At 41.0% G+C, this 19,327-nt stretch overlaps 6 protein-coding genes across 7 annotated transcripts; all 6 read left to right on the top strand.

Moving 5' to 3' along the window:
- Positions 1–1,337: 1,337 nt before the first annotated feature.
- Positions 1,338–3,903, top strand: RB195_019828 (uncharacterized protein; the record flags this gene model as incomplete). Of its 2 annotated transcripts, none has more annotated exons than XM_064187858.1 (7): positions 1,338–1,832; positions 1,912–1,977; positions 2,036–2,115; positions 2,195–2,250; positions 2,303–2,394; positions 3,552–3,685; positions 3,750–3,903. In XM_064187858.1, 7 exons carry the CDS (start codon positions 1,338–1,340, stop codon positions 3,901–3,903), a joined length of 1,077 nt encoding a protein of 358 aa, XP_064043739.1. The 2 variants fall into 2 exon arrangements, with proteins under 2 accessions (XP_064043739.1, XP_064043740.1); XM_064187859.1 differs by having other exon boundaries at positions 1,362–1,832.
- A 1,937-nt stretch (positions 3,904–5,840) lies between these two features.
- On the top strand, positions 5,841–6,167 carry RB195_019829 (uncharacterized protein; the record flags this gene model as incomplete). The annotated part of the gene is made up of 1 exon (XM_064187860.1): positions 5,841–6,167. The coding sequence occupies one exon, from the start codon at positions 5,841–5,843 to the stop codon at positions 6,165–6,167; it is 327 nt and encodes a 108-aa protein (XP_064043741.1).
- A 900-nt stretch (positions 6,168–7,067) lies between these two features.
- On the top strand, positions 7,068–7,472 carry RB195_019830 (uncharacterized protein; the record flags this gene model as incomplete). The annotated part of the gene is made up of 1 exon (XM_064187861.1): positions 7,068–7,472. The coding sequence occupies one exon, from the start codon at positions 7,068–7,070 to the stop codon at positions 7,470–7,472; it is 405 nt and encodes a 134-aa protein (XP_064043742.1).
- Positions 7,473–9,314: 1,842 nt separating this feature from the next.
- On the top strand, positions 9,315–13,449 carry RB195_019831 (uncharacterized protein; the record flags this gene model as incomplete). The annotated part of the gene is made up of 9 exons (XM_064187862.1): positions 9,315–9,356; positions 9,671–9,769; positions 9,837–10,007; positions 10,072–10,230; positions 10,425–10,529; positions 10,626–10,733; positions 12,617–12,741; positions 12,830–12,950; positions 13,396–13,449. 9 exons carry the CDS (start codon positions 9,315–9,317, stop codon positions 13,447–13,449), a joined length of 984 nt encoding a protein of 327 aa, XP_064043743.1.
- Positions 13,450–15,073: 1,624 nt separating this feature from the next.
- On the top strand, positions 15,074–16,352 carry RB195_019832 (uncharacterized protein; the record flags this gene model as incomplete). The annotated part of the gene is made up of 3 exons (XM_064187863.1): positions 15,074–15,127; positions 15,948–16,067; positions 16,248–16,352. The coding sequence occupies 3 exons, from the start codon at positions 15,074–15,076 to the stop codon at positions 16,350–16,352; spliced, it is 279 nt and encodes a 92-aa protein (XP_064043744.1).
- Positions 16,353–16,603: 251 nt separating this feature from the next.
- On the top strand, positions 16,604–19,224 carry RB195_019833 (uncharacterized protein; the record flags this gene model as incomplete). The annotated part of the gene is made up of 4 exons (XM_064187864.1): positions 16,604–16,702; positions 17,495–17,593; positions 18,911–19,045; positions 19,105–19,224. 4 exons carry the CDS (start codon positions 16,604–16,606, stop codon positions 19,222–19,224), a joined length of 453 nt encoding a protein of 150 aa, XP_064043745.1.
- Positions 19,225–19,327: the final 103 nt, after the last annotated feature.

Genomic DNA, 19,327 nt, shown 5'->3' on the forward strand with positions numbered 1-19,327 from the left:
TCAGCCATATCTTTAGAATGACTTAAAGACAGCTAACATAACATGCAACATCTAGTCGACGCCGAGTTTGTTCAGGTTATGTCTAGTAAGTAATTCACTGTGGAAGTTTGAATCTCACACAAAAGGCGTGTAAGGCGGAAAAAACGTGAGCATTACCAGGCAGAAGTAGTACGAACCGTCTTTTTGACCTCGCACAAATTGTAGCTGAGGCATTTATGGTGTTCGCCTTCGGACCCACCACCTTGTAGGTTCGATTAGATTCTCTGGTTTAGATAAATTTCTTCCAGAAGTGAAAACTGAATGTACTCGTAGTTGACATGTTAAACTTACCAAAAAAAAAAGTTCTCCTTGCGGTGACCGCGTCACGTCAGCTTCCTGCCACGAACACAGACGCTCGACGACGAATACTCAGCATTGGTATTTTTGATCCGATTAAACGGTTATTTCAAGAATTCCTGACCTAACCTATATCCTGCAAAGGGTTTCGTACGAAGCCGAATCGTTTCCTGATCGTGTTTTCTCGTGACCATACATGATTTCTACATCACTTTTCTACGACCGCATGAGCTTGAAAAGCTCCTATCATTATGTGTGTTATTGTTACTGACAAGCTTCGAGCGAGAGAGTGAAGTTAAGGAAATGAAATCGAATCCGAGCACTGAGGCCGTGGATCTTTGGCTCAGTTGAGAGGCTAGTAGTCAATTCTTTTCTTTTTTCTTTGATGTTCATGCCCTCCCTTATTTACTTCTACATATTAGGTGGGTAATGCATTGCCTTCCACAGATTCAGACGTTAATGTGCCTTTCTTTTAATCTACTAGTGAAAGCAAAGACACAGAGGCTCAGAAGTGCTTATAGTAGGAGTCGACAGTCTGAATCTACCGCTAGTACGTCATCTAAGACGGAATACGCTCTGTTTTTCTTTCAGTCGTTTCAGACCCGTTGATTAGTGATAAACCCCTAACCAGACTATTCATAGAGAAACTGGGATCTTTTCCTAGACACTTTTTTACATTCGATCTCTAAGGCGGTATACACACCCAACCCCATATTGTTAACGAGATCCCAACATCGTTAATTTCGTGATATGCTGCCTTTGAAGAACAGGAAGCATAGAATTTGTTTCATAAGTAACCCTTTTCTTCTCAAGACTTTGAGAGCTCCTAAGTCTATCCACAAGGTTTTGAGGATTCACAAGATGTTGAGGGTTTTCGTGTTTCAAACGTCATCAGCTAGCGACTCCACCTGCGCTAATTTTTTCTGATAATGCAATTTTTTCGTTGTCTTGTCTTTCGCATCCTCGTTCCATCGTTTATTTTCTTCTAATTTTGGGAATCTATGTCTACTTCAGATAGGGAGTGGATGGACCCACAGCTATCTTCCCATAACGGCGTATTCTCACTAATTTTGCAACGAATGATGCTAGAAGCTCATGCAGCAAATGGGACTATTCTGCCTAACTTTGGTCACGTATATCCAGCCACTAAAGACATTTCCATGCCTCTGCTTCCACTTTCAAGAGGAGATTCAAGGGCCGGCAACGTTTCGCCCTCCATGCAATTATGGCGTAAGGATAGCATTTGCGCACACAAACGACGAAATTTGGAAATGAAGATATCGATGCTGAAGAAGCGCAAGGAACGCCAAGTCGAAGCAGAAGGGATGGACTCGAAGAGAAGCAACAGTAGCGTGGATGTGGTCAAAGAAGAAAACGTCGCATGCGAGGGTGGGGAGGCGGAGGACGCTGAAAGCAGCGTTAAGAGTCCTGGCACGAAAGAAGAATGTATTATTGATTTGGTAGGTAGTGACGAAATGGACGTGAGTACTGAACAGGTGTGTGCAACTGCTTCCTGCTTAACTTCGATATGAGCAAAGTAAAGAATCCGTGGATATGAGTATTTGTTTATCTAAGGTTTTCAAATCGCCTCATGCTGCAGACGTCCACTTCAAGAAGGCTCACAAGAAACCAGCCGTTAGGGTAGATAAGTTGCTCCTTTTAAATTTCTCGTTTAGTCTCGTGATTAACGTCTCTTAAGCCTCCAACCGACTGCGAAGAATGTGGCAAACGGTTCGCTTCCGCTTTCCAACTTCGAGAGCATATATCGATCCAACATTTGTGAGTTCAAAGAACTAAGAGTTGAGAAAATTGAAAAGTTTGAGGAAGTTCGTCACTTAATGCAGTTTTTTTCTCTCAGGAAGGAGCGCAATTTTGTGTGCGAAGAGTGTGGCCAGAAGTTTGGCAGACGAGGCGGTACGTTTTTGGATCAGAAGTTTGATGTCATTCTGAGTGTTCCACCATGTAGGACTTCGGCGTCATGTGCAAATGGTGCACCAAAATCATCTTCACATGTGTCCTTACGAAGGATGCGACCATCCAGGCTACAAATGCAGTAAGGTGAGTTGGGTTGCAATATTGCTGCCAATACTTTCAATTCGGCATTTCATTTGTCAAGGTATCCGAGGAATCGTGTCAGTAATCATTTCACGGTCTTGAGAACATAAAGGTAACGTGTAAAGTGTGGTTAGAGGTGGTGGGGGTGGAGACACTCAAGGACGCTCTTATTTCTGAAATAACTAAATCAGTCGGGACCCTAAAACCTAAAATTAGTCTTAGAGGATCTATGACATGTAAGTTAACATTACCAAAAGAAGATAGGGAGATAGAACTTTCAGAAATAAGAGCACAGTTCCTCCTCCTCTCAACCATATTTTCCCAACAGTAACTTACGGTGTAAACTCCGCTTATCCTGGTCTTCAAAGACCCGAATATATCACGCAATTGAAGGCGTTGGGACTTTTCGTTGACAATATAAGGTTGGGGTATAGATTGTTAGTAAATTAAGTGTAGATAAGCAGTGTTTTCGCGCTTAATCCCTCCTAATTTTATTGAAAAAGAGAGGACAAACTTCCGCGACACCTTATAACGTACCATCCTCGTACACGCACCGCCTCCGCGAGCTGTTTCCCGTTTCTCAGAGTGACGTGATAACTCTCATATTCGTAATCTCTACCCCGCACCCTGCATTGTTCATGAGTGATTTCAACATCGTCAGTTTTGTGTACCTTTAAATCTGTACATACATAATCTTGAAAGGGTCCCAGCAACCTGACCTGCGGTCGAAGTGGCGCGGAAGGTATCTATGGTGGTGCAGTTGGTGGAGGGTCTCATTTTGAGCCCCGAGTTATGTTACGACACTGAGAAAAAATTGATCTGAATTGCTGTAGAGAGCGTACCTTTAATCCTCTTTAAAATGTTTTTATAGCTTTCTAAACGTCCCTAATCCGTAGACTTTCTGGTTTAGGTCCGCATACAACGTTCTGCATTTGTAAATTTCGTAACATAACAACGACGTAAATATATGCGAATACCTAGGAATGGGCTGCATGATTTGTTCTTCTCATCTGTTCCATTTGTAGTTGATTAGCGAGACTCAACATTCTCTGTATAGCTGCCGAAGTGTGGATGGTAATGATCGTAGCTTAAATGCATTTCAACAGAACTGTGTTGAGAAGTGACCTTGTACAAAACGTGGAGACAAACCAGTGGTTTAGGCATTAACCGCTCATATTCGCTCTGTGCACACCAACATTAGACCTTACGTATGTGAAACGTGCCAGAAGGCATTTGTGCGCCGTAATGACTTGAAAATGCACACGTTGACGCATACTTCCGAAACGGCTTTTCAGTGGGTTGTTTCACTACGACCTTCTTCGTATTAATACTATTTCAAATCATGCTTTTCATTGTAGCTGTGAATGCGGCAGCAAATTTCGACGGCTGATCTACCTCAAAAAACATCAGCGGCTGTGTACATCTCGTAGTAATACCGCTAAGGATGCTAAGCAGGAACTTTTAGATGACTCATATGAAGGTAACGATGACATTGACGACCACGAATTGTGATTTTTAAGTGGAAAAACTCTTCTCATTATGATCTCGTGTTTTTATTTCTTACTGGTGATAGTATTTTTTTTGGATAGGATGTTCTCTAGTTTTGTCCACTTTCCTTTTTTCTTACTGGACATTGCAATCCGATAATCGAGTGACTAGCAAAGATTCCACTGTGATGATAACGTGATAGAATAATGTTATCTAGAAAACTGTTCTGCCTTCTTCTGTATCTACAAATTTATCAGATGTCTTTATCTTGGATCTTTCCTATCAGAGAATTTCGGTGATTCCATTCTGTGTAGGCCTTGACTATTCTTGTGGTCCTTTGTTTTTGTGTTGTTGTTCGTTTGGAATTTTTTTTTTTGTAAATTGACTTTGGATGGGCTAGTGCAACCTTGTGAAGATTGACTTTCTACAAAAAATAAATGTAAAATTGTTCTTGTGCACCATTGTTTTGGAAAGTATAAGAACCTTCGGGATGCCGTTTTAGAGGAGTTGAAGATGATAAACATGAACGACTCTCCGCCCCTACCAAGGTAAGTTTACGTTGCCGAAAAATTTGTTATATATTCATATAGGATGGAATACAACAACTCCAACGAGATACGTGAGAATGCGCCACCCTAGCGTACTTGCCGTATTTACTAGTGAGCGGTCGAATGTCCATGAGGTATTCTCAGTAACCTATTCAAGTAAAACTAATGAATAGGATGCAGAGGGAACTGGATCATGTACAAGGGAGATGTGTTCTATCGTACTTCGTAGGGAATAAAGTAGTTCCACGCCGTTTTCCTGGACGATTAAGGGCATCATCCCACGAATCTGAGGTGGTGCAGACTTCAGGTGCAGTATTCTTATAAGGGATAGTATATTATGGAGAGGAAGGTGATTCCGTGAATTTCTTCCCAATTGATCTACTGTTCTTCGCATAATGTCGTCGTTAACGAAACTGAGCAGGAAGAGTCCTCCAACTGCCACTTGTCTTACTCGAGTTACCATCTCAAACGGTGTTGTACATCCGGCTGGTGTTCGAAATGCAGCAGTTGTTCGTTGATTCATGTCATCGGCCTCGATGAGGAGAGTCGAAGCGCCTTCATAGAAAAGAAAGGTTAATTGCATTGACTTCGAATACCGCTGACAGATTTCGGTCACTCTCCTAACCTGAACACCTCGTCAGTCATAGATCGGCCAGGACAAAAGCCAGCTTGCTCGTCGTACATTATACAAACCTTATACATAACACGCAGAAAATGAATTCTTCGATAGTTCCTAGGGTCTCCGATAGTTCTTAGGGACGGATAACTTCTTGTGAAGGGGAATCATGATGGCTTGTCTCCACGAGTCAGGCATCCCTTCATCTAACACAGGAGGAACGGGAGGAGTGGGTTTCCGAGTCCATCATGACGACTCAGACCATCCAAAAAATCCATCCAAAGGGAACTTGCAATTGCAGAAGTCCCCCCCCCCTTTCTGCTGGGCGTGGAAGTCTCCCGACGGAGAGTACCATGATGAAATTGGCTACATCATCATTAATAAAAGATTTAGCCTGCCGGATGTCGCTGTTGTAGTAAAATTTTATACGGGATCGGACCACCGCCTTTTCCGACGAGGATTTTCGTTCACCCGGAGACAAGCTACGTTAACCGTCTTTTGGAAAGATTCTGCAGTGAACAGCATCGACGAGGAATACGATCGGTCCGTTGAACACTTTCATGACTGCTTGAGAAAGGCTGAGAGTTCCAAAACCACCTAAACCAACCACCTAGAGCTAATATGCCAGCACGGTACAGCACAAGCCGCAGACAACCAAGAACTTAAGTCCTAGCTGGCGGACCGTTTCAGAGGGGTGATAAAAGAAGAACTTGAAGAGGGAAGAGCAGGCTGAAGCTGCAAGGGCGAAAAAGAGCACCCGTCATGTCCGCCGAGACTTCGCCAATCCCAAGACGAAGATGACTGCTTTTCGGAATCTGGATGGAACAACGACTGCATCAAGAAAGGGAATTGAAACAATCATTAACAACTTCTGCTCTGGTCTCTTCGGCTTCGGCAGCCATGTTCACTTGCCTCCTCACTATCTGGGAGAAGTTGGACATGTCATTCCAGAGGTTCTCCAGTTCGAAGTACGACATACTATTCTGTCGGTAGGAAGTCGTGCCAACACTCTGTCCCGAAAAGATAAGGCCAGTACATCAGAAGAACCCTCTCCTAGTACTTGTCAACACTCCGTCTCTTTACACGTTGCCCGTCGAAATGCAAGGTTCCTAGATAGTGGATGACAACCAAGACCGTGTTGTTGTATAAGAAAGGAGACTATGTCTCATCTTTGTCGGCTTAAAAAAGGCCTTCGACTCAGTTCAGGCAGAGACGGTCATGGAAGCCATGAAATGCCATTCTATAAGAATATCATCATCGAAGTCAATAGAACGGTCCCACACGGTGACATAAATTCACCTGTAATATTCACGGCCACTTTCGAGAACTGAATGCGAGGGCTGGAATGGGACGAAGTGGGAATGAAGGTTGACGGTCGGCAGCAACACCGTCTTCACTTTCCTGATGACATTGTTCTGATAACATCCAGCATCAGACAAGCGGAATGAATTCTGGCAGAGTTCGACGAGACATGTCGAGGCATCGGTCTTAAGCTGAGTCTGCAAAAGGCGATGATCTGTGTAATGGATGGATCTTGGATCCCCCATTCACCCTCAACGGAACGAACATATCCGAATGCGCCAGCTACATTTATCTGGGTCGGAAATTGTACATCATGACCTGATCTCCGAGCTTGGCAGGAAGAGACGAGCGGATTGGGAAGCGTATAGGGGCATCGAGGATATAGTGAAGAAGAGCAAGAACACCCGGCTCCATGCTCACTTCTTTAATACCACTGTGCTTTCAGCTTTGACTTATGCTTCAGAAACCTAGGCACTTCGCGAGCAGGAAGGAAACGTGCTGAGCGTTATCAAACGTGTGATGCTAAAAGTACTCCACACAAACGAGGGACGGGCTTCGAAATTCTGTTCTACGTCAGCGATCGAAGATTAGAGACGCGGCCGCGTTTGCTAGGGAGAGTAAAATCAAGGGGTCCGCACATGCGGTGCACTTTAACGACAACGTCGAACCATGAGCAACTAAGTTCCACGCGATATTAAGCGCACAGGAAGACCGGCGACCTGATGGTCACAGTTCTTCACAAAAACCTTCATGAAACCTTCGATGCTCTTCGTGTCTCACGCGAAAGGAGAAACCACTGGCAGACCCTGGCACGCGATCAAAAATCACGAATGGAAGAATTACTGACGCCCGCTCGAACAGTTCGACATTCAATGGGAATCAAGATGATCAAGGTGGAGATGACAGCTAATACAACTGTTGCAAGCCAAAACACTTCGATGATCGTTTTAGAGTTGGTCACTGCTCGTCTCTATGTCTGCTTTTGCAATGATGATGTTGTGAAGTCGCTCTTAGCAGCGAAACCTGCTTCCTCTGCACAATCACCGACATGTTATGCACTGCATCCGCTGAAAACCAAAGGAGAGACGGAATTACAGGATGCTGTTTCACGCTTCTTCCTGGATTAATAGTAGGAACAGAGCATAATCACGTCCATATTCGTGAATTATAACCACACCTCTACCTGTTCGTAAAACGATTCCAACATGGTCAACGTCGTGACACGTTGTCTTTGAGACCAGGATGAATCGGTTTCATCTCACGTGATTCTCTGCGGCGAATTTGGGCCCCAACTCAACAATTGAATGCTGTTGAACGTGCCTCCTTCTCCATCCTTCCTTCTCCTCTTTTTGAGACCAACTCGACCATCTGACTATAACGCAACCGCTTCGCTGCTTTTCCAGCCACACACACACACACACACACACACACACACACACATACACACACACACACACACACACACACACATACACACACACACACACACACATACACATACACATACACATACACACACATACACATACACATACACATACACACACACACACACACACACACACACACACACACACACACACACACACACACACACACACACACACACACACACACACACACACACACACACACACACACACATACACATACACACACATACACATACACATACACATACACATACACATACACATACACATACACATACACATACACATACACATACACATACACATACACATACACATACACATACACATACACATACACATACACATACACATACACATACACATACACATACACATACACATACACACATACACATACACATACACATACACACATACACATACACATACACATACACATACACATACACATACACACATACACATACACATACACATACACATACACATACACATACACATACACATACACATACACATACACATACACATACACATACACATACACATACACATACACATACACATACACATACACATACACATACACATACACATACACATACACATACACATACACATACACATACACATACACATACACATACACATACACATACACATACACATACACATACACATACACATACACATACACATACACATACACATACACATACACATACACATACACATACACATACACATACACATACACATACACATACACATACACATACACATACACATACACATACACATACACATACACATACACATACACATACACATACACATACACATACACATACACATACACATACACATACACATACACATACACATACACATACACATACACATACACATACACATACACATACACATACACATACACATACACATACACATACACATACACATACACACACATACACATACACATACACATACACATACACATACACATACACATACACATACACATACACATACACATACACATACACATACACATACACATACACATACACATACACATACACATACACATACACATACACATACACATACACATACACATACACATACACATACACATACACATACACATACACATACACATACACATACACATACACATACACATACACATACACATACACATACACATACACATACACATACACATACACATACACATACACATACACATACACATACACATACACATACACATACACATATACACATACACATACACATACACATACACATATACATACACACACACACACAAACGATGTATACATATTCATACATACAACCTGCACATACACCTACCCACACAGATACACAGACTGAGCCCGTTACTATGTCTCATGATAAGATGATATTGTGTTTGGTTAAATAACGTTTATCTAAGCATTGAAGCATATATATAAATGTAGTTGTGATCAGGCTGGTTAGTTTGTAGATTTAGTCATTACAACTATGTCGAAGAGTAGCCAGAAGTCTTCAGTGGATTCCAAATTGGTGGATTTTTGGTTTGCTTTTGTAATCTCCTTGTACTTGGTCAGTTTCCTCTATACATTATGCGTCGAATATCAGACGGGCTGCATGAGTATCCGGTAGCAAAGAGACAATACATACGCGATACACATACGTATATGATTTTCTTTCTTCAATTTTGACTCCTTGATTTTTTAACTTTGACGGAAAACATGCTTCTGTAATGTGCAACAAAAATGAGCTAAGAATAAGAAGAATAGCGGAAACCGCCCAAATATGGGGGACTTCTTAGGAGTAAGTGAATTCCAGAAGTTGGTTACACTAAAGACCGGTTCCAGGCCGAAAAGAAAGTCTATTGCGCTTTAAGAGGAAAAACTGTGAGTAAAAATTGTTACGAAGTGCTTCCTCTTGGCGTCGAATTGAGTCAAGGACAATCGGTATAGCTTTAAACACCTAAAGTTTGTAGAATATTCGTAAAGTAGCAGAATATATTCCGTATTACAGCTTGGTCTCATCATCAAGAAAGATACAGTGATAGGAGTTAAATGGAATAGCCCTTGTCTTGGAATAGTTCGAACAGGAGATATACTTTACTCTATTAACAAAGAAATATTTTCGGAGGATGGTAGTAAAAACAAAGAAATCCTCTCAAAAATAACTCAGAGTAGTGGAACAGTGAGTTTGCTCAAGAAAATCATGGTCTTCCAAACGCAACCACTCTTTATGATCGTAGTTTCAGTTCACCGTTCAAGTGATTAGGTTTAAACGTCGACCCACAATGAGACCGATTATTCCAAGAGGTTATAAACCAGTGGAGGGATACGAATATGAGTGGACCATGTTGTATCTAATGAGGGGGATGAGTTTAGGACTGGATGTTCGTCTAATTGATGGAAAGGTACGAGAGTGTTAATAACGATATTTAATAGGAGTTTTATTCGTGATCACTACACCAAATAGACTCTCAAAACGACCTCTCTACATGTGTGACATATCAAAAAATTCGATATTTTGTTCAGTGAGCGTAAAACAGTTTTAAGAAAGCTACGGCTGACAAATAGTTTAAATTCTCTAAGGAATTGCTAACAACAGGTTTATGTGGCAAATATAATGCCAGATAGCATCGCATCAATGTCACTGCTTATTGGAGAATGCATTGTGGATGTGGAAGGGGAACTGATCACGAGTATTCCACAGGTTTGGTTCTCTGGTACATCACTCTGAGCTAGTATGAATGTGGAAACCAGTCTCAGTCACTCTTAACTCAAAGATTCCATACTAAATTGTTTACAGCTTACCACCGCGATGGTGAAAGCAATGGATAAGAACGGACTAGCTCGGTTACTTGTGGAGGCGCCTGGTAATGATATGCTTCGCAATATGCTTCGAGCAAAAATAGCTGTGAGTTCAGCCATATTGAGAGATCATATTGTTTGACTATTCTGACCTCTGACTTCATTATTTTACTGGGGAAAAGATTGGAAATACGAAATAAATATCAGTGGGCAATACAAACGTAGCGTTCGAGGTTTTCTTCATTGCAACAATGGGAATGTGCTCGCAGCTTTAAAAGTATTAACAGGAGATTTCTTTAGAAAAACATCGAAACTATGGCGTTTCAAGTATTGACGCAGGTAATTATTCCATTCCATTTCTTCCTAATTGCCGTAAAAAGCGGCCTGGAAGATGCGGTGTCGCACAAGGCTGGCGCGCTCCAGTCGAACTCTTTGTGGAAAATAGTGCACCGTATCTTGCGGCCCGTTTTTTACGGCAATTATGAAGAAATGGACGGAATCACCCTTCTCTCCATAGTCTCCCATCCCGTATACGAATACTCCACCAGAAATCCGCACATCACCTCAGATTCGTGGAGTGATGCCTTTAATTACGAAAACACCCTAAGCTGATTAATAGCAGACAATTGATTTCTGGTTTTCGATCTAACCACCAGTGGATGAAGGTTAGGGATGTGCATAAGTGACATTACATTACAGGGTAAACGCGCAACCCTTCACACACATCCAGAAAAATGAGTGATCCATAACCGTGATTAGGACCACTCCAAAACGTCTATGGAAGTAACTGCAATAAATTAAGTTAAAAGCAATCGATGCACTTTGATACAGATGAACTAACGTTCATATGTATCAAAGTGGAAACGAAACAACAGTGAACCATTTCCATTCTCCCCTGCCCTTCTCCTCTGGTTGGTGGAGAGGTCTCTAACTTCCACAAACGTTGCTCCTGAACATCGGAAAAACCAGGCTGTTCATTCCGATTATTTTCTTTTCACATAAGAAGGGGTGGAAAAAAGGTTTTTAAGGGCTACATACACGAAATTCAGGGGCAGAGCGTTGTCTGCCGCACTCTAGGACGATACAAGCCGCTGTGCCACCAAATAACAGCGAAGCACATTTTATAGCACATCCCTTCACGATGGGTGGGTGTAGTGTAGCGGTTAGAGGTTCCGCTTCTCGCACGATCGATTGGAGGTTCGAATCCGCCCTAGTGCTCACCAAGCCTTTGATCCCTCCGGGGTCGATAAATTGGTGCAAGACCTGTCTGGGAGAATAAAAGCACTGACTTGGCACATCGGCTAGCCCCCGCAGGCCTATTGTATAGGCCAGTTACACGTTCGTAAACCTCAACCGATTCCGAATTGAGGTGAACGCGGGGGGCGCATCCCAAGCGATTGATTAACACCAGAAACTTTATCCTTCTATCCCTTATCCCCTTTACGATCATCGGGGTCGATGATATCAAATGCAAACTGCTGTGAAGGGTGTTCGGAAGCATGACAAAGAAATCAATTCTAATTGATCGCTATCAAGGAGTCCATACAGAGTGAAGACAACTGCTTACTTGTAGTTAAGCTCTCCACTACCCATTACTACAAGTTCACCAAATAGTTATAGTCGCTGCCGAATGCGCCCAAGCAGTCCGCGGCGGAAGCGCACACTGATGCTCCTGGGAACCAATCAGCGAAACGTAAATGAGCAATCGACCCTAGTGGAAGTTATTCTCACCTTATGTGTTCTCATCACGAACGCGTTATACGATCGCCTCTCATCATTTTAACCACTTCATAAATGTGCTAATTTTATCTTTTATTTCACACTTCCGGCTTTTCACTTTGTTGTTGGTATCTGTGGGAAAATATCAAATAAAAACAGTTACACTTTGGAAAGCAGAGAAAAGATGGCTCGAAGTTGTTTAGGAATCATGGAGTGTTGTCCAGTAGTGAATCTTCTTTTCTTCACACCTCAAATTCCTCTCATATCTAGGCTGCTGTGGGTGTTCCTGATATAAAGGACCTTCCGCTACCATCGGAAACAAAGCCGTGGACTGAGAAAGGACTCGCAGCTTTGAAGGAGAATGAACCGAAGAGCATTTATAAGTCGCCACAAAGGTTCAAATTAATAATTTTCTAATTTAGCACTTGATAACAACAATTTCTTATCAGTAACAGATTGAAAACGTGAAGATTTTCTCTTTAGAGCGGAGAAGGATAAGAAAGACGACGCTGGAACCACTGAGGAAAAGAGGAGCGCCCATTTTAATGAGAAAACGGTTGAACTCAGTTACTATGATGACTTGCAAACAAGTTTAATGGTCAAGGTTGGCCTCATTAGTTTTTTTATGTGATTTTCCTGCAAAAGTGAGGAATATTTATATTTTATTCTAATTGAAGATACTAAACTCAATCTAAAGTTTTACCTTAGCATATATAAGGACACAGTCTTAGCAAAATAAAATAGAACGGGTTATTCTCTTAATCTGATGAATATGCCATTTTTTAGATCTAATAGATACAATTTTGCTACATAAGGAATATCTATCTTTGCCAACGATCTTCGCAGTCGAGAGGCAAACAGATAATTGTCAGCGCGTCCCTTCTCAGTGTATTTCGTTGCTGCCATAGCTGTTAGCCTGTAAATCGTGCTTTTTATCCGTGAGATATGAGGAAATATGAATATACTGAGGGTAGTGACTACATATATTCGGGTCAAAACGACATGAAGCACGATTAAAAGATTTTAGAAAGCATACACTTATTGTTTAGGTTCCTCCTCCAAGGACAAGTACAGATAACCAGCCTGAAGCTAAAATACAGTGAAATAATGCTAAAACATTGTAGATCTATTGACTTTGTTTAAATTAAATTCAATAAAAGTAGCGCTGTTATTGTTCTGTGGAAGTCTATGTCTAGAGTTGACTATTGCACTAATTTATGAGCACTGCCTACATTCGCAGTAACGTAACTACGCAACGTCACTTGTCCCCACGTTGTTCGCCCACTTGCTTGAGAGGGCACCCGTAACATTTCCATTTGTCTCCATTGCGAGCAAAGGTTCAGTTTCTACGCCTTCGGTTTCGATGCAAATCGGTTGATGGCACCTGTTTAAAGCTCGTGGGGAGGTGGTATCTGAACCTGTAGGCTGACCAGTCTACTGGCTAAATAGAAGGAATTATCTGACGACAATACCTTACTGAAATGCAGCATACCATAAAATTTTGGTTGTTGGACCTTTCCAGGACATTATAGAGAACGTGGTCACGCTCATTTCCCTCTAATTATCCTGAAAAACGGTACGGGAAACGTCTTTATTTCTGGCGAGCTATGCGGAAACGCGCCATCCTTGTACACACGGCGCATCCAGGAGCGAATGGTCGAAGATCAATGAGATCTCCTCAGCATCTTATTCAAGTGAAATCAGCCAAGTGTGAGGAATTAACGGTTGAAATAATAAGATGTGTTCGTGCACTGAGATTTAAAAACGTACAAATTAATCTTACAACCCCTTTTCATCCGCGATGGAACAGGTGGTCTGAAATGCGGTGACCTGATCACAACTTGAAGCTGTGGCCTTCATCAAGGTAAGGTCAATGATCCAATACCACGTAGAGAGGATGGATTTTGCAACAGCTGGGTCATGGCAAACGAGGAAGTCTTCCCCTCTATATTCCAACGAAGACCGTTGGTTGTCATGTGAAGTTCGCCCTGGCCTCGAATCCTGGCTTCGAGGTCGCCACCCATGCCTTTGCAGAAGGTGCAATTGCATTTCGAGGATTTCGCGAACACCGCATAGAACGAATGTGTCTATTTCCTTGTTTTCGTAACTCGATGTTGGAGTATAAGTTATAAGAATAGTTCTCAGTCATTTTTGGAGTCTGATTGTCACTGTAGTCATCAGACACCTTCGATTGGGCTTAGAGGACAGCAGTCACTGGCGCTTTACATACCGTTAGTGGATTGTTGTGCACAGCGTGCAGGCACAACTGACTCGTTGAAAATGAGCGAGATTCCATAGTGATTCTTATGATGCGACAAAAGGTATACACAAGCATCTGGGTCCCATCTAAATCAGCTGCGTGGTGGCTGCTGGACGTTGGCACATTGTCGTTGCGGATGTGATGGCTCGCAGCAAGATTGAACGAGCTCCACAATCCCAAGGAACCTGGTCCGATTACAGCCTGCAACACATCCACACGTAGTGAATTGTAAAATTTCCGCAGAACTTCGCGCTCCATCGAGAAACATCTGCTCGACGGCCGATGTAGATTGAGGAGATGCAGCATAGCATATGATGCTGCTGCATCATGTTCTTTATTTTTGCGTAGATTTTTTTTTTGAGCCAATGTGTTACACCTGAATTGTTTCAGATAGCGTCTGTGAGAGCTAGAAGTCGTAGGAGCCTGATTATTTCGGGCTTTTCGGGCTGTGTTTCACTACCTTGAGGATGGGTGACAGAAGAATGGCGAGTATTTTTCCCGAATGCGACCAACTTAAGCAAGTGAGGAAGAGTTCGCTTTTAGTGTGCCTAACTGTTTTCGTTTGTTCGTATTCTTCCACGGTATCTGAAGAAGTTGGTAAGAAGTTGGCTTAGCTTTACTCTAACTTTACTCTTCCTGTCCTCTCAAATAATGCCTTCATAAATGGGAAACAAATCTCTTGAGCACTTTTTTGACCAAGGCACTGGCTTCACAAGAAAAAGGCAGAGACAAGCCTTTCTTTGCTGCTCACGGCTGCTTAATAGTGTCTACCATGTGTGTTGGATTTGATGTTTATACCACAATGTGGTTGATTAAGATTTAAGTAGTCTTCCTTTTGAAATATCGTTCTAGGTAGCTTCTTTGTCTTGTCGAGACGTGACACCTTTGCAAGGGCAGAACTGCAGCAAATCTATGTTTCTTAAGGTGTTTTTGTTATAGTCTTCGATTGAATTCTTGTGATCCTCTAGTTTTAGTTGTCCTAATGAGGCTGCAATTTGATCCTACGTTTTCCACTCTTTCCCCATTTACCATTAGAGAGTAGCTTCCATCAAATATATTCGATCCAGATAAGAGTATTATTAGAATTCACTTGGTATCTATTGTATTTTTCTTATGTTTTGTTAAATCAACAGCTCACAATGCAAGAAAAGTAGTGACGAAGTTCAGATATAATATTCTGTTTGACCTCCAAATTCTTCCATATCATTCTTTCTTAAGCAAGTTCATGACGGTTGCTTTGTACGGACTGCTTACAGAGTAACAGTAGCATTTCGGCAAAAAGAAGGGTTGGGCACGGCATTCTTATGTATTCCTTACTCTTTGATGTGCTTGTATTTCCAGAATTATGACAAGTGCTTCACTGAATTTTTCCAAAAGTTCATAGCACCGAACTACAGGCACAAATACGCCATCAATCCCTGTGACAGGCTTCATCAAGCATATCGCGAATGTGTTGAGCAGGTCAGTCGTTTTGCTGTTTGTTATCCTCAACACTTTGAAATGTTTCTTTGTGATATTTGATGCGAATATTAACTTGTGGATGTACGCTTTTACTATTGTTTCTGATTTAAATCAACCACGAAATCTCTTTTATAATTCTTTAAAAGCGACGAAGTGAAGATTGTCAGCTTTTTTTTCCAGAAGCTAGCAACCGATAGACCTTTCGAAATAGATCTCTCTGAAGTTCAGAAAGAATTTTTGAATACAGAAGGAGACAAACTACGGGACACTCAGGAAGGAAAATAATGTAAAGTCAGTATAACATATGTTTTCACATATTTTTGTCTGTGATGATTGCTGTTTTGTTGATGATAATTGTTAGTTCTTGTGTTGTTCTCATATTGTATATATAAATTAAAAATTTAAAAAAAATAAAGCTTATAATAATGTGAAAATCCATTCAAGCAAGTGATACTCGTGGATGTACCTTTTTAATGCTGTTCATTTCGTATTACTTTTTTCTGTACCAGTTATAGATTAGTTTGCTGGTGGTGTAGATGGAAAGTTTACAATCGAATCTGCCTCATCCCCAAATCATTTCTGATACTGGTGAATCTCGATTTAATCAATTAGAGCGGACCCTCGAACAGTTTCAGGTCGGTTGATCATCATAGAGACTTTGATCTTTGTACAACCACCCGAAGTGTTAAAAAATAATAATAGGTAATGACAGGATTAGGTATGGGCCACAAGTGATTTCAGTATAATTCACGCGCTGAACTTCCTTTCGGCCTGCTATCATGTGTGCATAATATCATTATCATGTTGTAAAACAGGAATAATATCTTGAGATAATATTTAGGCTGAACGTGTTGTCAATTTTGAGATCTGAGAATTTTGAGAAACAGCTTTCATATCATTTTGTAGTAGCGAATGTTTACTTTTCAGTCTTTCAGTAGAGTGGATATTCTTCGAAAAGTGTGCTTTTAGAGTAAAAACGTATATCAAGTGAAGCGAATAATGGTTATAACAAGGATCTTTTCTTTTAACAAAATGGTATGTATTAGCAACTGTGGCGGTTGATATTTTGCACTACACTGTTTGTCTTTACTATCTTCATTCTCTTCATGTCCCCAAAATCCACACTGTGATGGTATTTTTATTGAAGTTTCCGACGTGGTTTCTTCATTTTGTTCGTTCGATATGCGTGCTTCGCGGTAACTTTCGTAAATTCGAGCATTTTGTGACTACACTTTTCTACATCGAATAAAAAAAAGGTTAGGTATTCGCTGATGGAGTTTACCTAATTTGCACTTCCTCCACTAGGGGTGTTTTCACTTCGCTTTTCGTAGCTGCATTATTTTATACAGATGCATCAACTGTACAAGCAAAGTTGTTTTGTTTTGCCTTTTTATCTTCGCATCCACCCATCCACCGATGTGGTTCAGGAAAATGCACGCCATTTGGGAGTAATCGCAACCGATTTTGGAGCTCGAAGCCAAGAGCCTTTCAACCAGAAGATCCATACGCTAGTATCAGGGCTGCAGGTAATTTATGTCTCGTTTCCAACAATTCCATTTGGAAGTAACACATGTTGCATGACTGTATTTTCAAAATCCAAGTCAATTTGGTGCAAATATACATTCTTACCAATACCATATACTTACCAATATAAAATGTGTTCTTTATGACTCCATTGCTGTGCGTCGCAATGTTAGATGCTGATGCACTGTAACGTTCATTTTTCTCTACGCAACAAATTAACGGAAGTTTCGGAAAATTCGTCCTACTTAACCGTTTACATGCTACTCTACTCCTGAGTCATCATATCATGAAAAGCCTTTGTTGATTTTGAATTTATCTTAGTGACAATCATGATACTTGTTGTTGTTACAGTTCAAAAGAAATGAGATCTTCAGGAACTCAGAAAACCAATGGTCTTTTGCTAACACACAAGCTCTTTTATCGGGCGATTTCATGGTTATTAGAGTTAGATTTCCTGCTATTAAAATACCAATTAAATGTCTTCAACCACTTTCCAGTTTCTAGAGGAAGTTTTCTGTTAGCTATTTGGTTAGTTGCAATCGCTTTCAGAAAGGATATTTAGAAAGTCTTTTTTTTTCGCGAGGTAATACAGCCCAACTAAAATTTTAGAAATGATACTGATTATACTTCGAACATTACTGCTCTAACTTTGTAGTTACGAATGATACCAACATTTTTCCGAATGTTACTACGATAATCACCGGAAATAATGAACCATGCACGCCTCACGGTGTAGTTAAAAAAAAATCTTTAAAAAGCACAAGATGAGGAAAGCTCACCAATTTTGGTCATCTCAGTAACAAGGGCAACGATGGCGCCCAATAAGGTTGTCATATAATGGTAAAAGGCTCCACTATACAATAACTTTTAACTGTGGCTGCAATCAGTGATTCGACATCGTCCTAGGTCAATCAAGATTTTAATGACAGAGGCGACAAATTGTTAAAGATGAAAAAAATTTAGGATAAAAATACCGACTTGATACATAGGGTGGTCCTCGCAAGTCATTGAAGAGGCCGAGTGTGCGTTTATAAACCTTAAGTGATACTCAATTGAAGTCGATCGCGTTGGTGTATCCCAATAGGATTCATTAACGCAGAACACATTGTTCTTTTTTTCTATCCAGTCAGCCTCAGTCGTCTTTTTGAGAAAAGTTGATTTCTAACTTAGCTAATAAAATTTTCGAATATTTGATCGGGTGTTGTTTCTATGCAAGCAAGAAATGTGTCATTTTCATGTTGTTCATCCTGTCTCATAACTGAGTACTAGTATGGATCTGCTCTTATTCTTTGCAAAAGTCTTATAATATGAGCTACTAGGAGCTGGATCAAATGCGTAACCAATTTGCCGATGTGAAAGTGCCGCTGGAATTGCTGGATGTCTTAGATCAAGGTAAAAATCCACAGTTGTACACAAAGGAGGTTCTTGAAAGAACACTTCAGAAGAATAAAGAGGTTTGAATTTCCTTTCTCTTCGTTTATACGAAGGGTCTACTGTTTGTTTTTTATTTTAGGTTAACGGTAAAGTTGAAACATACAAAAAATTCCATGCTGCACTCCTCAAAGAGCTTGGCGAGGAAATGCCCGAAGATACAATGACTTATAGAAATATTAGAGATATTCTAGAAAAATAGTACCATTGCTTAGTCGATGATATCTGTCATGTTATTTAAATATTTGTAATTACTCACCATATATTGTACATATCCGGTCCTGAGACTAATGAAATTTCATTGC

The sequence above is a fragment of the Necator americanus genome, chromosome II, assembly GCF_031761385.1.
Source record: "Necator americanus strain Aroian chromosome II, whole genome shotgun sequence".
Classification (NCBI taxonomy): domain Eukaryota; kingdom Metazoa; phylum Nematoda; class Chromadorea; order Rhabditida; family Ancylostomatidae; genus Necator; species Necator americanus.